Source organism: Dendropsophus ebraccatus, chromosome 4, assembly GCF_027789765.1.
Source record: "Dendropsophus ebraccatus isolate aDenEbr1 chromosome 4, aDenEbr1.pat, whole genome shotgun sequence".
Classification (NCBI taxonomy): domain Eukaryota; kingdom Metazoa; phylum Chordata; class Amphibia; order Anura; family Hylidae; genus Dendropsophus; species Dendropsophus ebraccatus.
Window position 1 is genome coordinate 102,021,524 of NC_091457.1, and position 26,674 is coordinate 102,048,197.

General features: G+C 43.3%; 2 protein-coding genes across 4 annotated transcripts in view; one reads left to right on the forward strand and one right to left on the reverse strand.

Annotated features, from left to right (window-relative positions):
• The window catches only part of APEH (acylaminoacyl-peptide hydrolase), a 23,350-nt gene extending 22,050 nt beyond the window's left edge, over positions 1-1,300 (forward strand). Inside the window, exons 21-22 of the mRNA XM_069966507.1 lie at positions 2-108; positions 202-1,300. Coding sequence (XP_069822608.1) covers positions 2-108; positions 202-307 — 213 coding nt within the window. The 3' untranslated portion in view covers positions 308-1,300. The remainder of the gene's footprint in view (position 1; positions 109-201) is intronic.
• Positions 1,301-2,508: 1,208 nt separating this feature from the next.
• On the reverse strand, positions 2,509-25,180 carry MST1 (macrophage stimulating 1). Of its 3 annotated transcripts, none has more exons than XM_069966506.1 (19): positions 25,072-25,180; positions 22,766-22,940; positions 21,758-21,896; positions 21,282-21,394; positions 20,963-21,077; positions 20,663-20,799; positions 19,765-19,885; positions 18,175-18,293; positions 13,088-13,256; positions 12,736-12,866; positions 9,006-9,105; positions 7,106-7,230; positions 4,939-4,971; positions 4,752-4,863; positions 4,554-4,631; positions 4,272-4,418; positions 4,085-4,191; positions 3,319-3,464; positions 2,509-3,232 (listed from the first exon to the last, which is right to left on the reverse strand). In XM_069966506.1, exons 2-19 carry the CDS (start codon positions 22,818-22,820, stop codon positions 3,071-3,073), a joined length of 2,109 nt encoding a protein of 702 aa, XP_069822607.1. In that variant the 5' UTR covers positions 22,821-22,940; positions 25,072-25,180; the 3' UTR covers positions 2,509-3,070. The 3 variants fall into 3 exon arrangements, with proteins under 3 accessions (XP_069822607.1, XP_069822605.1, XP_069822604.1); XM_069966504.1 differs by lacking the exon at positions 25,072-25,180 and adding an exon at positions 23,149-23,226 and having other exon boundaries at positions 13,088-13,253; XM_069966503.1 differs by lacking the exon at positions 25,072-25,180 and adding an exon at positions 23,149-23,226.
• Positions 25,181-26,674: the final 1,494 nt, after the last annotated feature.

Genomic DNA, 26,674 nt, shown 5'->3' on the forward strand with positions numbered 1-26,674 from the left:
GGTAAAGACTCCAGTGCTGCTGATGTTGGGAGCAGAGGACCGCCGGGTTCCGAATACTCAGGGCCTGGAATATTATAAAGCCTTGAGAGCTCATGGAGTAGAAACACGGTAGGCACCATCACCTATAATGTATCCTTACTATATACTATTACAATTTCTCTGTGCTGCTTTTAACTGCCTCCTTTTTCCTCACCCCTGCAGGTTGCTCTGGTATCCTGGGAATAACCACTCCTTGGCCAAGGTAGATGCAGAATCTGATGGCTTTATGAACATTGCACTGTGGTTGCTTAGACACCTGGAGAAATGAATCCCTCAACTCTGTTAATCTGTCAAGGGCTAGATCGTCCAAGATATTCATTTAATGGATGGACAGATCACTGGTTAGCAAATGCACTGCCAGAAGAAGTGGCATATTATAACCCGGCACTATGTAAGGATATTCTAACCCCTTGTAACATGTGGCTTACTGGCTGTTGCAAAACCAGACCTTCCAGTAGGTACAAACTGCTTGTGACTAGTCATCCAACTAATATATACACATACATACACACAACAAAACCACAGTTGATCAGAACATTGTTGTCCTTAGGTATCACACTGCATCTTTAAAATGTGAACACAGTCTAAAACTGGTTCACATGTAATATTAAAATCAGTATTTTGTTCAGCATTTTCTAGCAAAACAAAGGGATGGAAAGACTTGCCCTATAGGTTTTAGCCAAAATATTGTTCAAAATGAGAATCACAATACTACATGTGAACCCAGCCTTAAAGCACAATGGTAATCTAATTGCACCTATCGTACAGCTATGTGAGGGATTTCTAGGGTAAGAGTCCTATTACACAAAGCGATTTTTAACAATTAACAATCGCAAACGAGATTGTTTATCATTAACCTGAAATAATTTATCATATTACACAGAGCAATAGTTGTTAGTTACGATAGTTAGTGGTCGTTACTATGATAGTTTACTCCATCTGACCCCAGCAAAGGTTCAGGTCAGGTTCAGATCTAAATAAGCGATCAACATGAACAATCGTTGCCTGCAATTACACAGAAAGATTATCATTTAACTTCGAACAATATAACGATTTTTCGCACGATAATCGTCCTGTGTAATAGCGCCCTAACACTTTTCTCTAAAGTCTGTGCCACAAGTGCCATCGTTGTGCAGAGACAGAGTCCTGAGCCCTCTGACTCCCACCTCCTATAAAGCAGTACTTTTTTTTTTTTTTTTTTTTTTTTTTTAATTAATCCCATCTTTTCTTACTTCTATGCAGCAATAAAATGTCTCCAGTCTACTGGCTCCTGTGTCTTCAGTTTACCACCACAATCCTAGAGCTATTCTGCAGGGCAGCACTATACACTGAGGACTTGAGTGAACAATACACACTTCACTGCAGTTTGTAGTACACTCTTCAAGAGGTGTAGCTAAGATCTGCAAATGGTCAAATTTGCAGGGATATAGTTAAAATCCATTGCATGTGGTATAAAAGCCAAATCAGAACTTTTTTTTCCATGCCGTGTGCAACCATGGAATTCAGATCAGTACCGTATGTACAGTGGCTCATGTTTGACAGTTATCAGCACTTCTGTCCCTCTCAGTCACAAACGGAGGGACAGAATCCTTAAGCTGAGAGACCTTGGCTTATCACTGGGCAATTTCTATTGGTGTAGGGTATGTTGGCACTGTTACATTGCATATCCCAGTTGTCAGGAGACCAACGATCAACTGGAGTGTCAGCGAGCGGTGCACAGAGGTAAACCTCTGCATTAAATGAGAAGAATGATATTGATCAATTTATTACTGCAAGTAAAATTAGACCAAGCCTAGTGCATCCAAAAGTTAACAAAAAGCATCAGAAGGTGCTTGTATGACACTGGGCTACGAGCTAGACATCCATCTGCAGGCATTCCACTGACTTTCATGGTGCAGAGCAAGACTAGATTGGAGGTTTGTGCTCTTCAGTAATGAATCCTACTTTTCTTGGTTGCAAAATAATAGCTGGAGTGGTCTGGAGACCTCCTGTCAACACCATGAAAAAAACTAACAAGAGAACACCACACAGTCTTACTCCTGGGACTATGGTATGGATGGCACATTGTATGGTAGCCAGACCCCTCAGCCTTGTGTTACTTTGATATGGTTGTGGAACCAATTGTACAACTTTTTTCTCCTAAATGTCCCAGAAGCCAGTTGCATGTTGCTCATGCTTGTGTGAGCAGCCTACGTGGCCTCAACATGCCACTATGGGCTGAAGCATCTCGAGCCTTGTCTTCCATAGAGCATATCGGGAACATAATTTGTTAGCGATGGTTTTTGATGAGTTGCACACCCAAGTGCATTCAGTGAAAAACAAGTTTCTTCATTTTTATAATGACAGGGACACTTTTAAATGTAACAGAACTGGTAAAACAAAACAGTATGAATCCAGCCTAATAAAGCTCTTCCCAGATCATGATGGGAGCAGCACTCATTTCCACAGTGACCTCATCTATATTACACATTTCATTTTAGCAATCTGAATTTTATTGCAATTATAAAAATATATTGATTTTCCTTCCTGATACATTAACTATGCAATGATGGCTTCTCTACTTTACATATAAAGGAAGTTGACAGACCCTAACCTTCTGCAGCTGCAGAGATAATCAAAATCTGACACTGTGGTATAAAGCAGAATAAGAATTTGCTGCCTCACTGTGAGGTTATTGTTCATCTTGACCTGACTTATTTAAAAAAGGCACAGATTTATCAAAGGGTGTAAAGTATACACTGGTGTAAGCTGCCCACAGCAACAAATCACAGCTCCTTCTTTATGTTACCAGAGTTAAGAGCTGAGCTGTGGTTGGTTGTTGTGGGCAGTTTACACCATTGTTTATTTTACACCCTTTAATAAATGTGGCCCAAAATCTTTACTTGACGTCTCACCATTGTCCTCTTTACTTCGAAAGCTGTTCTTTATATCTGAATTTACCTATAAAACCTTCCCCAATATGAAACCCTCCTCCAAAATGTCCAGTCTTTTTTGTTCATAGCGCATGACGCTGAGAATTGTGCACCTCCCCTTACATCATCTTTATGACCTTGTTAATCCAGTCTACATACACCGAGACCCTTGTGAACACTGCTGGTACGTTCTTTTTTCCACATCCGCGGGCTGGAATAATAATCCCCTCTAACACCCAGCACTCACGACTCAGGCAGGCAAGTGGACCACCATAATCCCCCTGGAAGTTAATTAACAGATAAAGCAAATTAAGAAATTGGTGATTTAAAGAATCAGAAGTGAAACTACTTCCCTAAGGTCACTCACCTCACAGGCCCCCACATCTACTGGCATGGGCTTGGTACAGATTTCATTGTCCTGCACCAGCTTCTTGGTCTTACTGTATGTGTTACATTCATCATTACTCATCACATAGAACTCCGCTACCTTCAGTACATCGTCGTATCCAGTACCTAAGGACGGAGGAGCAAGATATGGTCAGACCCCTCCCAGGAGAGATGTGTTGTACAAGAGGAGCCACAATTTGCAGATTCATTGGTTCATTCCGATTCTAATCAACACCTGGCACCAGGGGCGTAACTAGAAATGACTGGGCCCCATAGCAAACTTTTGATTGGGGCCCCCATTTCTTCCCAACTGACCCTAAGCTGCCCACTTGGTGCTGCAAATGATGACAGCTCAGGAGGGCTAATTGTATTGCAGGAGTGGGTAATAGGGGCCCCTGATGTGGTGGGCCCCATAGCAGCCGCCATGGCTGCTATAGTGGTAGTTCCACCCCTGCCTGGCACACAATGCACAACAGAGATGGTAAAACATTGCAGCATTCAAACTTTTTTTCCTCATACTGTTTTTCTTACTGTTTTTTCTACTTCATCATTAAATGACTACAACTTCAGGAGTTGCATGGGGTTAGTCTTACACGAGAAGAATCAATGCCAGTAAGGATATTGTTCTCCTAAATTAGACCAACACTAGAGGTTAACTGGAAATATCCCACAACCCTAAAAATCACTCTTCATTCATTTATGGCTATGGCCACCATATACTAGTCACTATTCCATTTAGTACATACCCCGAGTGTCTCCCCAGCCAGCAATCTCACATTTTTTCTCTGGAGGAACAATGTATCTTTCTGGAGGAAGGCAGATGAGAGCCACCCTAGAGTTCAGGGTCACTGGTCTAGAAATATACAGGACACATGAGATCTGAAATCAGGATGAAACTGGGATATTATGGACACCAAAGCAGCACTTACTCACCTTTCTAGTTTCAGCATGACAAGGCTGGAGTCTGACGGGCCACACATGATCTTACTTATGGGTATAGACTGCATATCAGGATCATTGGGTCCTGGGTTAGTAAACAGTGTACCCACCATGGCATGATATCCAGAGAGGTCAGCATCACTGCAGAGAACAGAAATGATCATCTACAATTACACTGAAGATGGGAAGGTGTTGTGCTACAAAAGCCCCTCAGTTTATACAATTAACCCAAAACATCCTGATAGCTCCTAAGAACAGTAACCCCCAGTCTCTTACCAGGAGGAGAAGCATTGTCTGGTGCTGATCACCCAGTTCGGTTTCACCAGCGACCCTCCGCAGAAGTGAGCTCCTTGTCTGAGAAAAGTAGGAGGAGAATAAATAAAGTGGCAGTAATACTTATTCTAGCACACACTGAAGGCTTAATACTCTCAGACCACTGGTTTGTCAAAGTCGCTCTGAGATAGTGGGGCTCACCTGTTGCGCAAGCTGACAGTCCAGGGTGAGTTTCTTGGTACTCCACCCACCATACGTCCCTTCTTCATGGCTCTGTCCATCCTTTTACCACATGAATCAAACACAATGTTTTCTGCAAAGATGGAAACCATGAGACACAGAATGAAATGGGGGTAGGGCTACAGGAAGCAGCGAGATCATATCTTACCTGCTTCTTTAAGATTGATGGCCAGCTCTCCATCTGTTAAAAAGAAGTTAGGATTACAACAAAGCAAATAGACAGAAAAAAGTTAATGAAACTATCAGATGTCTAGTGGAAGTCTGGTACAAAAGCAAGTGGGATACTGTATAGTCAAGACCAAACTAAAGATGATGTATCTATGTATGACCAGGGTTCCTTTAACGATTCCCTTGGGGAAGCTTTAAATGTTAATAAAGCCAGGGAACAACCTCCTGTCTCCAGACTGAAATTGCTAATTATTACTGTTAAAGGGGTTGGCAACATTATAGTAAAATAGTTCAGTGTACAGTATTAGGCTATGTTCACACTACGTAAAAAACACGGCCGTATTTCATAACAACGGTCGTAATTGTGCAAACAACGTTTGTTTTTTGTGAAAAAAAAACAGACGTTGTTTGCGCAATTAAGGCCGTTATTATGAATTACGGCCGTGTTTTTTACGTAGTGTGAACCTGGCCTTAGTAAGTGTACTCACAGACCTTACTGACAGCAGCTCCCTGTGTACCTCATAGAGCTAAAATCAGACACCCCTCCCCCAGGCTGTGCTGTCCAAAAAATGGTTGACGGGGAGAAGCATGTGACCATGCTCCGCCCCCTAGTGTCCATCACTAAGCCTGTATATGTCTATGGAGGACCCTGGGGGCAGGGCTCCTCCATGTCGGCCATCTGATGGACAGACTGACCACAGAGCAGGGCAGCACAGTCTGGAGTAGGGGTGTCTGATTTTAGCTCTATGGGGTACACAGGAGGCTATTGGCAGTAATTGCAGTGAGTACTCTTACTAATACTGTACACTGAACTATTTTACTACAAAGTGGCCTACCCCTTTAAAGAGAAGCTGTCGTGCTCCCATGGCCTCAAACACTGGCCCCAGAGCCTGACAGGTGAGGAGAGAAGCATTGTGACAATGCCACATAGGGCCAAACTCTTTTTCCATCTCTATGCAGCTGAGAAGAACAGCATCTGAACACTAAAGTCCTGGGCTGGTGGGGGTCTTTAACTTTCAGAGCTGTAATCACATTTCTGATGTTTTTGTGCAAAGGTGGAGGACCTCACATTTCCAGTGTAGTATCTGCTTGTTAAGCGTCTGAACAAGCATATTATGTCATGGTGCATTTTTATTATGGCTGAAAGAAAAACTGTCTTTGTTGCCCATGGCAATCAATCAGAGCTCTGCTTTAATTTTACCAAAGCAGTTTAAGAAATGAAAGCAGCTGGCAGAATTGAGATTTGGATGTCACTCACCACAGACTGTGACATGAACAGAACTGTGAGTATAGCTATAGATGTGACTGAAGTAAGACACATGATAAGTCTCTGCATCACTACCAGACACAAAGCACAGGATTTACAGTCACCAAGGTGTATTATAGGAGACAGCACCTTCAGTAGAAAATAGTGTCTTCATTCCACACCACAAATGCAACATTTCGGCTTTACAGGAAGCCTTTCTAAAGCACGTACAACCAGTGCCGACATCCCTCTTTAAATATCCTCAGATGCAAATACATACAGTGAATTGATTCATTAGATAATAAGTAAACATTGTGCATAAAAATGTGATCACATAAACAAAGTGTAATTAAGGCATATACAATCAAAACAGTATACATCGCAGCAGTGAAAAGTGTCAAACAGTAATATCAGTGAATAAGATGAGATCACACTGGGCATACATCTGTGACATCCGCATCACTCGTACCTAAGGGAACATGTTTACTATACCACTCGCATCTGCTGTTGCCATCTTGGATGAAGGCAAAGAGCCAGTACATATAAATTAATGAAAAATACATAATAACAAAGTTAGATGATACATGCGCCGTTAGACACGAGTGATGCGGACGTCACAGATGCATGCTCAGTGTGATCTCATTGGCGTTTAACAAGGCTCGGGCCACCATTACAGTGGAGCATGTCCAGAGGGTAATATACTTTGTATTTACTTATAATTATTAGACGCAATTTAGCTATGATGACACTATTTGTATAGAGTTGGTGAAATATTCTTTTCCCTGCTGCGATGTATACTATCTAATTGTGTACTCCATAATAACACTGTTTATGTCATCATATTTTTATACACAATGTTTACTAATTATAACTGTCTGACTGTCATGTCTATCCTTCTTACCGCAAGGTTTGATAGCACAATAGTCAAAGGGGGTGTTGGGGTCTTTAGTGTAACACCAAGGGCCGTGGCTGTCACCATCTGGGTTACGGCAGTAGTTTTCCTGTAGGGAGTCACCATAAGGGAACCTAAGGAGAGAATAGTGACCATTTATTGTTTTGTTTTGTTTTTTTTAAACAAAACTTTTATTACGTTTTTACAACTCATGGAAAGGATACATAAACAGTAATACATAAAATATATAACTGGAGATATACAATGCTGTTCCCCTAGTTCCCACGAGAAGACATGTTTTTAGCCCAAGTCCATACTATGCACCCCATCCCTCATTGTGTCTCTCGAGATCTACCTCAGAAAAGAGGAATGGGATGTCGGCAGAGAAGAGGGGAGGGCCCCCATGCTAAGACCTTCCCTGTAACATTAGGAAGTCAAGGATATCATCAAGATCTTTGTCCCTAATGAACATTAGGGTACCAACCTATAATCCAAATAAGGCCAATGGATCAACTATAGACACATGACGGCCACACACACAACTAAGACACACAAAAAAACAAAAACACAGACAAAAACAAGAACAAAAACAGAGAGCCAGCCGGACCAGCAAATAACACTTAGGTGACCCTCAAAACACCCAATGTGCCTTTAAGATCTTCAGTACAGTACCATTCTGATGCTCTAAACTGCAACATAATCTCCTTTCTTTCATCAGGAGTAGATACTTTTTCTAGGAAAGGTCTCCATTTGTGGAAGAATTGTTTGGTAACCCTTCCCATAGAGCGTAACGTGTCCAGTCGGTCTATGTGAAGGAGTGTTTTCAACTGGTCTGTTATTTCAGAAATTACTGGCGTGACCATTTCTTGTTTTGTGTTTTTTATTACATGGCCTATTCAAAGCACAGGCCACCAATGTCTGATTAATGAGATGCCTACATGCAGCACCCCTGCCAATTAGCTGTTTAAGGGAGATGCTGCACCAGCAGCAATATACAGTGAACTGTGCCAAAAGCTTTATGCCATCTACTGTGTAATGGTTATGTGAGTTAGGGGTCTTTAACACTGACCTTGTAAAAGTGACAGCGATCTGCTGAGGAGCAGGAAAATGCCCCATCCTCGGCTGACAGCTCCAGTGTAGGCTTTAAAATTTATTGTTATGAGTAAACAGGAGATGTGCAACCGAAAGAAGGAAACAGAGAGCATGGATATGAATATATCCATGCTGTCAGTTTCCAGATCACACAAGCAGTGCATACATACCTAATGACATACCTAGTGCGCTGCTGTGTGATCAGGCATCATGCTCTCCCGTCTAGCTCCGGTTGCTGCTGTATCTTCAGGCTGCACCTCTTCCAGAATGATTGACAGCCATAGGAGACAGTGCAGCAAGACAGGAGAGCGGGATGCTGGATCACACAGCAGCACACTAGGAATGTATGCACTGTTTGTGTGATCTGGAAACTGACAGCAAAGATATACACATATTTGTGCTGTCAGTTTCTATGGCCACAAAACCGATACACCTGTGGTACAGTCTCTCGATTACCTGTGCTGTTTAAAGGCACTGCAAACAAGCGATCATTTGTGTCCTTGCACAAACCCATGTAGGGCTGTGTAAAAGGACACTTACTACTTCTGTTCAGTTCAATAGGAGCTGAGCTTCACCTGCACCACCATTACGCAAACAGCACAGGGCTTCCAGCACCATTCACTGTGTATAGATGCCGATGCAGCAGCTCCGCAGAACAGCTGATCATTGAGGGAGCCGGGTGTCAGCACCCCACCAATCAGACATTAATAAACTATCCTGTGAATAGGCCATTAATGCTATAAACCCGGACAACCCCTCTAATTTTCTAAACCCCTCAACAGGACATGATGTAAAAGCTCAGAATCATGCAACGTACTGAAGTTCATTGGACATCTCACTCCAGTTACGACATGGGATCCCCTTTCTTGTCTTGTTGGCCTTTCCATCATAATTTTGACCATTACCATAAAAACAACCTGCACAGAAAATAAAAACAGAAAGCGGGAATTAGGTTGTGCATATCACAGAGGATTCATAGTAAAGGTCCACTGCGTACTACATAACATAGTGAAAAAAAAACCCTTCTGCTTATTTATTTATCCTTTTTTGTCAACTCCTGATATTTACTGGGCTAATAAAAGATCTAGTAGGACCAAAGAGTAAATTCTAACTAGTATCACCAGGAGTCTCATTGTTGACAGCTGTCTAAGTTACTGACCACCTCTTTACTCTAGGGCAGCGTTTCCCAACCGGGGTGCCGCGGCACACTGGTGTGCCGTGAGAACCCGCCAGCTGTGCCGCGGGATCCCGGTCGGAAATTAGAAACTGTCCCTTTAATATCCCTAGAAGCTGCGGCCGCGCAGCTTCTAGGGATATGCCGATGGATTGATGTTCCGCCCGCTCACACAGTGAGCGGGCGAAACATTCAATCGCGCACAATGTCAGAGCAGGACCTGTCAGCGTCCTGCTCTGACATTGACTCCCATAGGCCGCGGCACTTCATGCCAGCAGCCTATGGGAGGCCAGGACTTGACCTCTCCGGCAGGCGTGATGATGTGACGTCATCACGCCTGCCGGAGGTTCAGTCGCCGCGGCTCACAGGACGGAGCCTGAAGAGGAGGGAGAACACACAGCGCCGATTAGGTGAGTATGATGGTTTGTTGTTTTTTTTTTTTTTTTAAACTATTGGTGCATATTGGCATACTGCAGGGGGCATTAATATATGGGGGCATACTGCAGAGGGCATTATATGGGGGCATACTGCAGGGGGCATTATATGGGGGCATACTGCAGGGGGCATTAATATATGGGGGCATACTGCAGGGGGCATTAATATATGGGGGCATACTGCAGGGGGCATTAATATATGGGGGCATACTGCAGGGGGCATTATATGGGGCATACTGCAAGGGGCATTAATATATGGGGGCATACTGCAGAGGGCATTATTAATATATGGGGGCATACTGCAGGGGGCATTATTATTATATGGGGGCATACTGCAGGGGGCATTATTATTATATGGGGGCATACTGCAGGGGGCATTAATATATGGGGGCATACTGCAGAGGGCATTATTAATATATGGGGGCATACTGCAGGGGGCATTAATATATGGGGGCATACTGCAGAGGGCATTATTAATATATGGGGGCATACTGCAGGGGGCATTATTATTATATGGGGGCATAGTGCAGGGGGCATTATTATTATTTTATGGGGGCATACTGCAGGGGGCATTATTATTATATGAGGCATACTGCAGGGGGCATTATTACTGTATGAGGGCAAAGCAGGGGGCACTTGTACTCTGGCCTCATGGCCATAGTACGTCTCATTGTACCCCTTTATACTGCAGTTATATGAGCCACATAATTATCAGCACCATATACTGTGGCTATACAGTGCACATCACCACAGTATATGGTGCTGATAATTATGTGCTCATATACGTGGGACTGTATGTATGAGTTTTCATGGGACTGTTTATATATATATATATATATATGGGAATACATGGGACTGTATGTATGAGGTTACATGGGATTGTATATATGAGGGGGTTATCCTTTTTTATTTCACTTTTTTAGAATGAATAATTTATTGAAAGGATCTCTGCCCGGCATATGTCACTCTTGAGGGCTTAAAAAGCAGCTCTTGTGGTGATAAGAAGCTGATTTAAAACCCCCAAGAGTGAACTCCGTGAACTATATGTATAACATGTCCTGTTTTAGTGTCATTTTGTGCCATTTTGGTTGGTGGTGTGCCCCGGGATTTTTTAAGTATAAAAAGTGTGCCGCGGCTCAAAAAAGGTTGAAAATCACTGCTCTAGGGTACCGTTCACATGGAGTAAAACTTTGAGGAAATCCACAATGCACGAGCCTCCTATAGACTCATTATGACACGGAGGCTGGCGGGATTCCGACAGTTTTAGTCCGTGTGAACGGAGCCTAAAAGCAGTGATACAGGTGGAGGCTGGGTTCACACTATGTATATTTCAGGCTGTATTTGGTCCTCATGTCAGGTCCTCATAGCAACCAAAACCAGGAGTGGATTGAAGACCCAGAAAGGATCTGTTCACACAATGTTGAAATTGAGTGGATGGCCGCCATATAACAGTAAATAACGGCCATTATTTCAATATAACAGCCGTTGTTTTAAAACAACAGCAAATATTTGCCATTAAATGACGTCCATCCACTCAATTACAACATTATGTGAACATAGTCTTTGTGTTTTCAACCCACTCCTGGTTTTGGTTGCTATACAGCCTCAAATATACATAGTGTGAACCCAGCCGGAAAATGTATGTGTATAGTGTAGTGTTATTGATAAATGCTGTAAAAAAAAATAAAAAATAAAAATAAAATTATATATATATATATATATATATATATATATATATATATATATATATATATATATATATTAGGTTAATTTATCCGATCAGCAAGCATTCACTCCTGTCACCAGAAGCATGTGTAAGTATTAAATCAGAACAGGGCTTGTGCAAAGAACCGACCAATATCGATAGTAACCCCAACTTCGGCAACAAGAATGACTGCACGCCAATTGAGTTAAATGAACCTTATTAAAGGTACCCTTTTTAAGCCGTGTGAGCAGAGAAAAGTCAGGACATGGAGAAAGACATTTGTGCTGCTGCAGAGATTTCCAGATGTGCAGCAGAGGGTCTCCTCTCACTGACTAGAAGAGGGGATCATGGAAGGAAGCAGTAAGTAATTGAGGGAAAAAAGGCAGGGGGGGAGGGGGGGGGGGGAATAGCTGTCTCTGTAAGGAATAGCTGCTCTTGAAGGGGGGGGGGGAATAGTTTTTATGAAAACAGCTGTCCCTTGTTCCCTGAGTAGGTGAAATGGAAGTCAAATATGTGTACAACCACTTAATTCACTTGTTATTGGACTGCCAACAGTGTGGGGATTACGTTTCATACACCAGTCTAATAGTGCGTTTGCGCAGACAGATTTATCGGACAGATCTTTGAAGCCAAAGCCAGGAACAGACTATAATCAGGGAACAGGTCATAAAGGAAATACTGAGATCTATCCTCTTTTCACATCCATTCCTGCCTTTGGCTTGAAAAAATCTGTCAAATAAATCTCTCTGTGTAAACGCACCATAAGGCTATGTTCACACAACGTATTTATTCAATTAATAAAATTACTTCTATGGAATGATTCCTTGTGGCCACACCAAAAACTGACATGTCAGTTTTGTGCTGCCACTATTCATCGAATGTCTGCTCTGTCAGTCTTGTTCGGCCGCTAATGTAGAGTGCAGCTCCGGCTGCACTTTACATTGTCGGCTTTGGTTAATTGGAATGCGGGCACACCCGAATGCGCCTGTATCCCAATTAATTACTGGCCGGGATGAACTTCACAGTGTCATAAGTTGTGTGAACCTGGTCTAAACATAAAACTAAATAGATTAAGATGTTCCAAATTAATTAAGTGCTGCACCTTACTATTGTTAAATCCTTAATAGCTATGGTAAAGTGGGGAATGGCAGAGATCAGGAGCATTTTATAGCAACACCGTTGCCTATCAGGTGTATTAGACTAGTGACATCTGTATGATGAGTCCATCACTCACCAGCGTCAGGCACATCATCTGGACAGCGCTTGATCTGGAAACAGTACGCGATTCTCATTTTGGGGTCTGTGGTAAAACACCAGGGAGCTTCTGAACCATCAGGATTTCGGCAATAGTTCTCCTCCAGCCCCCTGTAAGGAACAGCAGACGGCAGCTTATATGTAAAGTAAATCATGCTTACATAGTTATAGCAACAATTCCCAGTATGGTACAAGCTGCCAGGAGAAGCTGAGAGTTGTAGTGCGACACAGGCTGCAGACCACTTAGAGGACACTTATGTCACTCAAATAGTAATGAAGAAGGTTTTCTTTATGTTCCCATGAACCCAGGCTTGGGTATCCTTATCACTTACTTGCAAGGGTATTTGTCAGGCAAGAAGCGGTGCTTGTGTGGTATCTGGGAGTCCCATCTCTGGCAGGGAATCCCGGAGGTGGTCACTGCAGCTTTCCCACGGTAACCTTCGCCTTTACCTGAGAAGCAGTTACTGGTGACCGTAACACTGTGCAGACGTTGCTTCTCTGCTTCACAAGATGGGACATAGAGAAGACAAAGACACAAAGCTATGAGCTCAATGACTTTGGCCAAAAGTTGAAAGGAGCCACAAACATATTGAAACAGTGTAAGATAGATAGACATTTTATATTACAGTGAAAGGAACAACCTAATGCAAGAAATCAATCACTTATCCTGGTCTGAACCACAGTTCCAACATCAAAGTATAGATAAACAATTTTGGTTCGAGTCATGTTAAATTTATATATGTTGGTCTGTTCTGATGGGGTGTTACATAATAAATTAGATAGCTGAATTAGATAGCTGAATGTATTTCTTGCTGTGTAGACTGTGCCAGAACTTGTGCATTCATTCTGGTCTTGCAGCATATAAATTGTTAATGAGATTTCTCTCCTCACCTTCACGACGGCACCACAGGAGTTAACTTTTACCCTAGGGACAGTAAAAGCACACAGCGAGAGGTTAAAAGCCCCTCCCCTTCCCCCAGACACCAGTGCTTTTCCTGTCCTTGAAGGGCAGGCACGAGAGGTGTGGGGGATCCGTGTGAAGGTGAGGAGATCCCCTGAAGAAAAAGTTTCCCTTACCAGCGGGATCGATCGGGTTCATCCCCTTCTGGATGGGTTAAGAAAGGCCCACTTTGCGCGCCATTCCAGTAGTGACGGGGACGCGCGGGGATTGCTGGGCGGTAGTCTCCAGCTCTCCCCTGCGGCAGCGTGTCCGGTCGGGCTTCCAGTCAGGCGTGTGGCCTATTTGGCGTCCGCCGCGGCCTACTTCCGGTCCAAGTGAGTTCCGCCGGAAGTGGGGCATAGGACCTGACGTGCGTCACCACGTAACGTAACGTGGCGCGCTGACGTCACAGACCTGAAGCGAACGCTCCGGCAGCCGGGAGAACGCCGGGCAGTGCATTTAAAAGGACGGGCTCTTCTCTGCGGGTCGCCCGTCCTGAGGTCTGCAACTCACCATGGATTCAGCCTCCGCATCATCAGCAGACAAGCCTTCGCACCTGCCAGCGGCGGTAAGTGTGCCATTTATTTGCTACACTGGGGGTTGTGGTGCAATGTTATTATATTCCACCTATTTCCAACCCTCTCTCTCTCTGGGTGCCCACCTGCTGTTTCACTAGGTGTGGGGCTTCCTTGCTCTCCTGCCATGACAGTAATCTCCTGCGTTCATGCCTAGAAGAAAGAAGCCACTCAGAAAGAAGAGAAAGCAAAAGCTTCCCCTCCATCTGCTAGGAAATGCATCAACTGTAATTCTAGATTGCCATCTTCCTTCAAGCGGAATATTTGTACGGCCTGCATTAGTGAATTGATAAAGGAGGACAGATCATCTTTCTTATCTGACATAAGACAGCTGATTAAAGATAAAATAAAGGGTTCTATACCAATCACTCAGGCTATGGCTCCGGCTCCCGCCCCAGAACCAACGATTAATCCTCCTCCTCCTGCTGATCCCCCTGCTCAGCCTCTGGTCTCGACTCTGCCGGCAAATATCACTTCTGCTATGGTAATACCGGAATGCTCGGGATCCTCGATCTTCTGTCATGTCTACCTCCTCGGTCTCAGAGGTCGAATCAGGCCAAATATCGGACTCGGGGGCTCGATCTGAAGCGTCTGACACTCAGGAAGCAAGAAGGAAATACTTCTTTCCCTCTGATCATACAACGCTGTTGTTAAAGGCCGTAAGGAGTGCTTTAAGTATTGAGGAGAAACAGGAGGAGATTTCAGCTGCAGATCAGTTATTCGCAGGACTTAGGGCAAAGAAAAAATTAGGTTCCACTATCCACAAGACAACTAAAGTGGGACATACAGACTGATCATAAATTTGAAACCTGTAAACAAATATGTGAGATACAGGAGGTTCAAGATGGAATCCATAAAGAGCAGGACTCCCTTGATCCCATCAGACGCCATGATGGCATCAATCGACTTAAGAGACGCATATTATGTCCCGATTCATCCATCATCCCAAAAATACCTAAGATTTGCCATCAGGATGGACGGGAAGGTACAACACTATCAATTCAGTGCCCTTCCCTTCGGGATTTCGTCAGCCCCACGCATATTCACCTGCATCATGAGCGAGGTCACCTCCTATCTACATCTGCTAGGTATAAACGTAATTGCTTATCTAGACGACCTTCTTCTGGTGGCAAACTCCTCAAAGAAGCTCCTAGAAGATTTATCTTGCACAAGGAACCTCCTCCTCTCCCTGGGTTGGTTCCTGAACGACAAAAGTCGGACCTCAACCCAGGCACAGAAAAAGTCTTCTTAGGAATTCTTTTGAATTCAGTAAAACAAATGTCTTTACTCCCTCCAGAAAAAGAGAACGCTCTCATAGATAAGATAACTTTATTTCGCAGGAAAAAAGCATGTTGTATCAGGGAAGCAATGTCGGTTCTGGGGTTCATGACCGCATGTATTCCAGCCGTGCCCTGGAGCCAGGCACATTCCAGAACTCTCCAGTCCCAAATTCTATCCTTCTGGAACAAACAAAAATGGGGACTGGACAAGACCATGCAGATTCCGCTTCTAGTGCGTCAATCCCTGGACTGGTGGTTAAACCCTACCAACCTGAGGAAAGGGGTACATTGGAACCCAGTTCCAAAGAAAATCCTAACTACGGACGCAAGCATGTCAGGCTGGGGCGCGAAGGTGGATTCTCTTCTGTTGCAGGGCATTTGGACTCCGGAGACAGCCGGAAGATCATCCAACTACAGGGAACTCCTTGCGGTATGGATGTCTTTGCAGCAGGCCAGAAATACCTTAAAGGCATCTCATCTACATGTCCTCTCGGACAATATCACGGTGGTCGCTCACTTAAGACACCAAGGGAGTGCAAAACAGAACTCCCTCAGGTACATCTCAGACAAGATCTTTCGGTGGGCGGAAGACATCTTCTCTCTATCACAGCCACTCACCTCCAGGGAATAGAGAATTCCCAGACAGATTATTTAAGCAGACATGTCCTATTGCCAGGAGAATGGAGCCTGAAGGATTCTATCTTCAGAATGATTACGGAGAATAGGGGCCGACCACAGGTGGACTCTTTGCGAACCACAAAAACAAGAAAATAGGAAATTTTTTCTCCCTACAACCAACAGGGAATCCGTTGGGAATAGATGCACTGGCTCAACCTTGGGCCTTCAACCTAGCCTACGGGTTTCCACCGATTCCTCTAATACCCAGAGTATTACAGAAAATCCTAAAGGAAGAGGTGACGTGATCTTAATTGTCCCCTTTTGGCCCAAAAAGGCTTGGTTTGGAAAGCTGAAGAGGATGGCCCTGGAACCTCCTATTCTTCTTCCCACAGATCCAGACCTCCTACATCAAGGTCCTCTTCTCCATCCAGGGCTAACAAATCTGAAACTTTCAGCCTGGATCCTGAACAGGAGATGCTTAGAAGCAAGGGACTTTCAGAAACAGTGATTTCCACCATCCAGAATAGCAGGAAACCAGTCACCTCAAAAATGTATTTAAAATTTGGAAAGTCTTTACTTCCTGGTGCCCGACAAAACTGGCTTTTCCTGCTGATCCCAACATCCCGCTTATTCTTGATTTCCTTCAAGCAGGATTAAACAAGGGCTTAAAACCAGCCACACTCAAAGTGCAAATTTCCGCCTTATCAGGGATATATGATTACAACATTGCTGAAAACTAGATGGGTCCAGAGATTTATGAGGAGTGCGGTTAGGCAAAATCCTCCTGTAAAGAATTTACTTTCCCCCTGGGACCTAAATATTGTCCTTGAAGGTCTGACTCAACATCCTTTTGAGCCTAGTCCTTCCCTCTTTTTGCTCTTCATCAAGATCCGACTTAGAACACAAGTTCCATTCGCTTGATGTAAGAAGAGCTGTTCTACACTACCTTAAGACCTGTGAACCATGAAGGAAGGATCAGTCCCTTTTCGTCCAATTTCAGGGGAAGAACAAGGGAAAAAAGGTGTCAAAGAGTGTGTTAGCTCGTTGGATTAGTAACGCGATAACTGAATCTTATAGTCTACAAAATTTACCATCCCCACTGCTATTCAAGGCCCATTCCACCAGAGCGATAGCAACAACATGGGCAGAAAAGGCATGTGCGTCAATCGAACAGATCTGCAGAGCAGCCACCTGGTCCACACCACATACCTTCACAAAACACTACCGACTACAGCTGCAACGCAACGAAGACCTTGCGTTTGGTAGGAAAGTTCTACAAGCTGTGGTCCTTCCCTAAAGTAATTTGTTGGTATTACTCCTGTGGTGCCGTCGTGAAAGTGAGGAGAGAAAGACGTATTAGTCTTACCGGTAAGACGGTTTCTCCAAAACCTTCACGACGGCACCAACAACCCTCCCTGTATTGTATATTATTATTAATGTATGATACTCACGTGGTGCTAAGACTTAGTTATAATGCACTGGTTTCAGGGGGAAGGGGAGGGGCTTTTAACCTCTCTCTGTGTGCTTTTCCTGTCCCTAGGGTAAGAGTTAACTCCTGTGGTGCCGTCGTGAAGGTTTCGGAGAAACAGTCTTACCGGTAAGACTAATACGTCTTTTTTCTCTCTTGATCTCAAATGCACTTCATCCATACAGAAGCACATTTCCCTGGTTACATATAATCATTTTCTGATCATTTTAGGGACTCTTCCTTAGTTATCTGTTGTGGATCAGGTTCCATGTATATTTCTGTCGTACTGTGTTTTTGTTGACTTGGTAAAATTTGCATAAACTGTTTTCCTATTTGATATTTTCACAGAAGATGTCACAATTATAATAGCCTATTTTAGGATTTATTTCCATAATCTCAACATGTCTAATACTTAGCCATTTGCAGGAAAGAGGGGAATGATGTTCCCAGCCTTCACTTTGGTTTCTATAGGCAACATTATTTGCATAAATACGCCTTCACCCTCTTGTACCCATTACCCCTCATAATCCAATCTTACTGCATTTCACGATATTGCAGTACTCTCTCTCCATATTAGGGTCAGTAGTGTAGCACCAGGGCCGCTCTGAGCTGTCTGGGTTCCGGCAGTAGTTATCATCCAAGTGCTTGTCTGGATACCTGCAAGGAAGAGGAATCACAAGGTTTATATTACACTGCAGCTCCAGGCCAGAAATACACAGGAACAACAAGTGGCACTCACTAGGGGACTGGTGTCACTTATAACTGCAGAGCTATTAGGTTCTGGGCCAGATTATGGGTGAAAGGAATATGTCTTGCTTAAGGATTTTTTTAGAACAGTTACTTTCACAAGCACCCCACAGATACTAAGCAAAATAGCACAGCTGTAAACACCTGTAAAGAAACAGCAAACCCATCAGTTTTGCCCTTGTTAAGTGCAGTGCACTGTACAACACCCCTACAACAGCCTTACAACACCCCTAGTTTACTGTGTACACAAGCTGCCCAGATACTAGAGCAGGGATGCACAACCTATGACCCTGAAGATGTTGCAAAACTACAATTACCATTACGAATGAATAAACAAAAGATGTCCATAGATTGGAATTGTATTTTTGCAGTATCTTCAGGGCCACAGGTTGTACATCCTCACTAGAACATACAGTCCTCTAACAACCACCAATATTCAGTAGGGTCATGTTTCCCTCTGCTGGCAGCAGTCAGTAGTGCATCACTGCAATATTACATTAAACAGGGCATAGGAAATAGGGGAACAAACAGTACAACAACCTTAAAAGAAACAAATTACTACAATATTGCCCCTGCAGATAGAAATATGTGTCCACTGACCCTAACTACTCACGGCTGGCAAGAAAACTATTTGGAAATCAGGGATAGCCCCTCCGTGGCGCTGCAGGTTCCTATACACCAATGCTTCCAGAGAAACATGATAGCTGAATAGTTTTCCCACCAGCCATGACTAGCTTACAGCAAGGAATGTTTTCGGGCCATATAAGTAACGCTTTTACTTATATGCCTGGAAACATTACTTGAAGCTATATAACCACGTATTTACAGCTGTAGGGGCAATTTGGTAGTATTTGATCCCCTTTAAAAGATGTCTGGCGTTAGCAAAATTTTCCTATACAGCTTCAGTCATATAAAAATAATATACATCTTTTGCTTACACTCCCCCTAGTGTCCTCCTAGCGGTGTCTCCAGTGTTCCTCACAGACTGCAGACTCTTCACTTCCGAGACGGACTTGTCGGACAGCCCGCTTAGCCAATTACAGGCCACAGTTATAGCCTGTCTCAGCTGATGACTTGCTGAGCGGGCTGTCCCTCCAGAGAAAAGTACATCTCAAAAGTAAAGTGTCTGCAGTCAGCAGGAAGTACTGGAGACACCAGCAGCAGGACCGGGGGAGCACAGACAGGTAAGCATAAGATGTCTATTTTCTATATGACCGAAGCTACATAGGAAAATTTTGCTAACACCAGACAACCCCTTTAAGCTCCCATAAAGTTGGGAAATAGCCTGAAAAATAAATAGGGAGGGAGCTCACTCCTTGCAGGACACAATCCTGCCATTCCTGGACAATGGTGCCCTCTTAAAGAGAATCCTAATAATTACTTCTCTGGGTTGTAGGGATGAGAGTGAGGACTCTGCAGGTCCCATCGCTGACACTCTCTGCCGGTCTCTGTGCGGTCCAGTGATCCACGATAATCTTCTCCATTGCAGTTCAAGCAGACAGCTGGAAGAAACAAAAACAAAAAAAACCCACAAAGGGCAGTACATCAGATGCTAGAACACCAACGATGCCCCACCAAGGACAGGGAACATCTGACCACTGCACCTAATACACATTTTGATGCACAGTTGATTAATAACAGGCTGGTTCAGTTCATTGTTAATAAAGCTTCTTAAATTGTACAATAAGAAGTTAAACAACTTTCTAATAGGCTTTGTGTTTTGATTCCGCATCATTTTAAAGATCTCTGCTGCTGTCAGTGAATGAAAAAAATAGCAAAAAACAGGATGAGGTCGGGTTTAATTGTAAGGGTTTGTTACAACATACCAGTGTGCACAAGCCTTTGTGATGTACACTACAGCAGCATAAATTTTTCTCCCATACTGGACCCAAGGCTCTCACCCTGTTTCCCTGAAAATAAGACATCCTCCGAAAATAAGGCATAGTGGAGGATTAACAGGATAGCTTTTAAAAAAAGGCCTCCCCCGAACATAAGTTCCCCTCTGCCACCAGGGTTATGCTGGTTTGTGATGACAACTACTGTACAGTATATAATACATTTTCTTTTTTTTGGTTCAACAATTAGTGTAAATTCTTTATGGAAAAATAAGACATCCCCTGGAAATAAGACATAGCGCATTGCACTTGCAAATTGTGAGGAACTGAACAAATGCTATTAGGAAGTTGACCAACTTAACTTTCTGCACCACCAGCTCTTAACACAATGCCACAATGGGCAGGAATGCTGCTGTCTATCAGGCGATGCAGTCGTGCACTTACCCTCTTCACACTTCTTGATGCCACACACTTGATGCCTCACATTCTTGTCGGTAGTATAACACCAGGGTCCACTCACATCATAATCTGGGTTTCGGCAATAATTTTCATCCAGCCCATTCTGAGCAGTTGGGAAATATCTGAGCAAGAGAAAATTACACCCTTATACTACCTAGTTTACCACTGTGGTGATGCATTGCAACTCATAGCGTATACACATATCATAAGCTGTGAGTTCTGATGTCATCACTTTGAATCTCGCCATGAACACTATTATCACTGTTATTATGGGGGTGCACTTACTTGTGCTCATGGGGGAATTTCAGCCTCCAGTGCTGACATGTTTTCCCTTTGTTTGTTTTAGAGACTGTTCCACGGTAAGATGATCCATCACCCACAACACATTCTCGAACATAATCTGAGAGTAGATCAACCATTAATGGAAGAAGCAAAATGCTATATCCTTTTTTACATGTGTGTCCAAAAAAGCTGGGCGACAAACATGGTTCTTTTCTACAGTTCTTGTCAGCTTTCTCAGGCTCTTAGCAGCAGACGTACTGCAAGACAAGAGCCAGGATATCTCTCCATAGAACTAGGCAGATATTGGGAGATGGGCACCTACCTTTCTTTTGGTATACATCGTAGTTGATGTTTTTCTGTAGTGTAACATGGGCAGAATTCTGGGTCCATGGGAGCAGCCGACAGCTCTGAGACTTTAGGTTATAATCAAAAGATCTAAAAATATCAATGTTTCAACTAAGAATAAATCACTAAAATGCTCTAACAGCCTGTATACTCCAGCAGAAATGTGAATGCAGCTCTAGAGTGTAATATAGCTTATAAGTCAGTAAAAGACTAATAATGTATGTACACAGTGACTTTACCGGTAGTAGAATGAGTGCTGTTCTAGAGTATAATACAGGATGTAACTCAGGTAAAGTTATATATGTTTATATGGTCTCAGTCTAATACAGACTGAAACTAAGGACTAGTACTGGACAAGGGTAATGCTAACATGGGTAAAACATGAACTCATGTGAAGTGTTGTGCTTCAAAGACCTTCCCACCTCTTGTACAATGGGGATCCCCAGCACCCACCTGCAGTCCAGGAGCTCAGAGCACTTCTTGGCACAGACATGGACATCTTCCTTCACCTCCTCCTTGACATTTCCATCATGTAGGTGCACAAGTTCAGTGGCCTTGGAACGCTGGTAGTCATTAAGCGCACTACGCTGGACTAAGGAAATTACAGAATTATGACAATAGATCAAAGATTGCAATTTCACCAGAGACAAGTCTATATAGTGGAGTTTAGTTCTTCCTACTGTGTCACACAGGGTATTGCAGTCTGGATGTGACGCTACAGCCACATAATTTTACACTATTTTTTATCCAACAAATTATCTTAATATTATATAACTATACTAAATGTACAAAAAGTAGGTGACCCCCCCTCCCCAACAACCTATAATCACGAAACACAATGAGCAGTTTACACTGTGTCCTGAAATACCCACATACCCTCCTGAACTGCTCAGGATCATCTGTTTCCTTCCACACACCAAGAGTTATACACAAGAATATTCTAGCAAGCTGCAGCTACCAGTGGAGGATCTCGCTGTGCAGTGATTTATTATTGAGATCATCGGAGCTTAATAGAGGTGAGCGAACCTCAAGCATGCTCGAGTCCATCGAACCTGAACGTTTGGCATTTGATTAGCGGTGGCTGCTGAAGTTGGATAAAGCCCTAAGGCTATGTGGAAAACATGGATATAGTCATTGGCTGTATCCATGTTTCCCAGACAACCTTAGAGCTTTATCCAACTTCAACAGCCCCAGTTAATCAAATGCCGATCGTTCGGGTGGACGCGAACCCGATTCGCTCATCTCTAGAGCTTAATCATCCATCTGCAGTAGCTTTATTGTGATGGGAAAAATAATGGGGCAATCAGAGCCTTGTTAACCCCTCCTGCCACCCTCCCCCATAGCTGTCTGATTCTGTGACATACAGTTGACATGCTTACTTTTATTAATGTTTACTCTGTTTTACGCGACATGCCACACACTGACTATAAACCAGAATTAAATAATACTTTACTGACTTACCTGCAGCGACTAAAGTAACGGTGTACAGGATAAAAGTAGACAGTCCCAGCAGCATGGTGTCTGTATTGAGCTCCGGATCTATCCGGTACAGAAGTTGTGTACTTGCCCACCTCTTCACAAATATTTGTCCAGATAATACATTAACCGGCTGGCGGTCCACACTGCTACAGATTGTCTATTAGTGATCAGAAATAAAAGGAAAAAAAAAAAAAGATTAAGAAATTGTAAATGCAAAATTCAGGTCTAACGTTAGCTACAAACCAGCATTCCTGTTATCCTAACCCTTCACTGCTGAAAGTGTTAAGTTTAATACAGACTCCACACAGTGGCCCACTCAGGTGATGAGGGTGCGACAACACCTTAATGGATAAAACAGCTTATACTTGGTCTTGTGGTTCCGCAGCAGTGCTGGAGATCAGCACATGGGTGGACAGCAGACTCTGACCCATGACATTTCCCAAAAAGACTAATTTCCACAGAGAATGATTCCAGGCAAAGCCTGAGGGGATTTTGAGCTGGGGCTATGTGATATGCACCTATCGGCATCTGTGGGATGTGCTTGGAATCTACCCACGTAAATATGAAGGACATGTCCCTGTTTGTCTATTTCTGTTGAGTAGTTAAGGAAAACTAAAAATAAGAACCTCCAATATAATACGTAAAAACCTTTACACACCTATCCAACCTGTCTGTGATCCAGCGCTAAAGCTCCATAGGACATGCCAGCCTTTGTTTATTTGTGGCTCAGAGATGACCGCTGTAGCCAATCAGTGGCCTTAAAAATCATGTGCAGTACTCCATATTTTGGGGTGTAAAAGTCGACAAAAAAAAAAAAAAAATCTCCTTAAAAAATATATTTTTTTTTGAACTACAGATTTTGCTGAAGCCAGAAAAAGTCAAAAAGAACCCAACAGCAAAAAAAAAAAAAAAAAAAAAAAAAAAAAAAGAAGAAGAAAAGGTTGGAAGATCATTGAAAATGGCAAAATAAAAAAAACACATCTATAAACAGATTTCTTATTACCCTAGTGTCTGCTGCCGTTTTGTCTCTGCAGGGTGGATGTAGCTGGACCCCAATGTTAGGATGGTATTACACAGCCTGGTGATCAGAGTAAGTGAGGGACAATCTGCTAGATCAGCACTCGCTTACAGAGCCGATTAGATGGCTTGATTATCATGCAGCAAGGGCTGAATGGACATGGTTAGAGATGTCTGTGCAGCCCTTGCTTTAAAAGTGTAAAATAATAAAGATAAAAATTACAGATGCTCCTATAGACTTCTATGGGACAATCTGTGCTGCACTAGAGCTTATCAGTTATTTTTGCGGATGCAAATTTTGAGGATTGCAGATCCGTAAATATAGAGACAGTGTGGACAATCCAATTAAAATTAATAACTATGCAATGATCGAATTGAAAGGCCATTGTTGCCCACATAGGGGCGTGGTTTTGGCCGAATGCGTTCACCGCAATGGGGAAACACATTCTAAGGCCACATTCACATTCAGTAAAACACGGGCCGTTCTGTGACCTAGCCGGAGCACAGAATAGCTGGTGTTGCTGATGATCAACCTGGCTGGTACTGCAGTAATTGCCGGATGATCTTTAATCCTGTTGAATTCGGATGTGGGCCCACCCGCATGCGCCCACATCCAAATTTACCGCTGCACACAATGGGAGCATGCAACCAGAGCCGCACGCTCCATTGTGTGAACTGACAGGTTCTCTGTGGCCGCTATTTAATTGGCAACAACGGCCATGGTTAACACAAAACTTACGTAGTGTGAACATAGCCTAATGGTGTGTTTACACAGAGATTTATCAGACAGATTTTTGAAGACAATGCCAGGAACAGACTATAAATGAAAGACTGAGATTTCTCCTCTTTTCAAATCCATTCCTGGCTTTGGCTTCCAAAATCAGTCAGCTAAATCTCTCTGTGTAACTAGGTATTTCTAGTCACATTGCAAAGCACACATGTTAAATTCTAATAATAACAAAGAAATGCAACAAAAATGTGAATGTGGGAACATGTGCATTGTAAAAGTTATACCGTGAATCCCCCAAACTAAATTTCTCAACAATGGAGGCACAATTCAGCCCCTTAAACTTCTATATCTGCCCTATTATAGGGCCATAAAACTCTAATAAAGTTACAGGCATCAGCGCAGTTCCTCAGTTACTATAGAGGACACAGCACACATGCTACTAACACAGAATGACTCCACATTAATGCTATACTCTGAGCACTTCTATCTGAAGTTACATGAAACATTGCATTGTCCACATAGAGCATGCAGAGCTTCATACCTCCACGCTTCTGTCCTGGCTGCAACAGATGGATGGGAAGATGAGGGAGCAGTTGTTTGTTGGGTCTCAGCAGGGAAGAAGGAGGAGGAGTCCTGATCAGAAATCTTGTTTTTCCTCTCATTTCCAGCTGTGAACACAGATCAGGTGACTTCCTAAATGAGACAATTGGTCTAATAACAAAAGCCTCAGCAACCTTGAGAAACTGCAGCACCAGGCAAAGTGTGAACAGCAAGCAGCCCCAGGAGAATGACCAGTAACAGCAGCCCCAGACAAGAAGCACAGAGTAACAGGCAGCTCCAGACAAGAAGCACAGAGTAACAGGCAGCCCCAGACAAGAAGCACAGAGTAAAAGGCAGCCCCAGGCAAGAAGCACAGAGTAATAGGCAGCCCCCGGCAAGAAGCACAGAGTAAGGAAGCAAAGAGTTAAGACCTGTAAGCTTATTCCGTTCACTGCACTGTACTATTACACACATAGACAGCGAGCGGGGAGCAGAAGGAGAGGCCGCCTGAACGATCTTTAGATCCTGCTGCTGCCGCCGCTTCACTTAGGGACCATTTACACAGAAAGATTATCTGACAGATTATCTGCCAAAGAAACAGACTCTAAACAGAGATCAAGTCAGAAAGGAAAGCCTGAGATTTTTCTCTTTTCAAATCCATTTCTGGCTTTGGCTTCAAATCTTTGGCAGATAATCTTTCTGTGTAAATGGAACCCTACACGGGGAAACGCGCACCAGATTGTTGTCTGATTGTGCACGTCAGCTGATTGTGGCCTTTCAACATGTGCTATAAGGCTAGTTTCACACATACCACATCACAGCGAATCCCACTCTGCAAGTTTTAGAGTAAAATCTGCTGCGATACTCATTTAACAGTTATGACTTCGCATTCTCACAGCAAATTTTTATTCCATTGGGAGAATGTAGCCACTGCCTATTTAACCCATCAGCTGCCAGGCTTCAAACAAGCTAATACATTACCTGCCCGCACTCCCGTCCGCCTTAACAGCAAGCAGCACAGTCAAAAGATAGCTTCTTTTATGAAGCCCCAGACATAGCCAATATGAAGTGGCAACTAATAGGGATCCCCTGACAAGGCTTGATCAGCAACAAATAGGCAATGGGAAAGAAGCTGGCCAAAGCAGCAACCCCTGACCAAGAATAATCAATTAAATGCTGCTCCAAGCAAGAAGCAGCCTGCAACAGAGTGGCCCAGGCAAATAGCAGTCAGTAAAAGATAGCCCCAGGTAAAGAGTGGCGACTAGTAGGCAGCCGCAGTCAAGGAATGGTCAGGAATGCAATATCCCACTGGCACCCCTGTACTTTTGATACCTATGACGTTTTCTATTTTTGATTTCTTCTTTTTTTTTTTCTTAAACGGTTTTTATTTAGAAAAGAGGAAAAAAAAAAAAGGTGCACACAAATGAGAATCCAAACATAGTACATAATGCACATGGCTCGCAGGTAAATACAGTCAAGATCAAAACGCAATGTACAGCGGTTGGAGCTAACTATCTGTAGTCTAGACAGTAATCCAAATGCTAAGGTAAAATAAGCTAACAATACCGTCCAAGAAGAGGCCGAGTAAACGAGGGTCGCCATAC

Excerpts from the sequence above, each read along its gene's own strand:
- MST1 (XM_069966503.1), bottom strand. The coding sequence starts at position 23,214 with ATGGGTCAGAGTCTGCTGTCCACCCATGTGCTGATCTCCAGCACTGCT. Across the intron at positions 21,078-21,281 it reads CGATGTATACCAAAAGAAAG|ATTATGTTCGAGAATGTGTT; the intron begins GTAGGTGCCCAT and ends ATCTACTCTCAG. Across the intron at positions 20,800-20,962 it reads AAATTCCCCCATGAGCACAA|ATATTTCCCAACTGCTCAGA; the intron begins GTAAGTGCACCC and ends TCTCTTGCTCAG.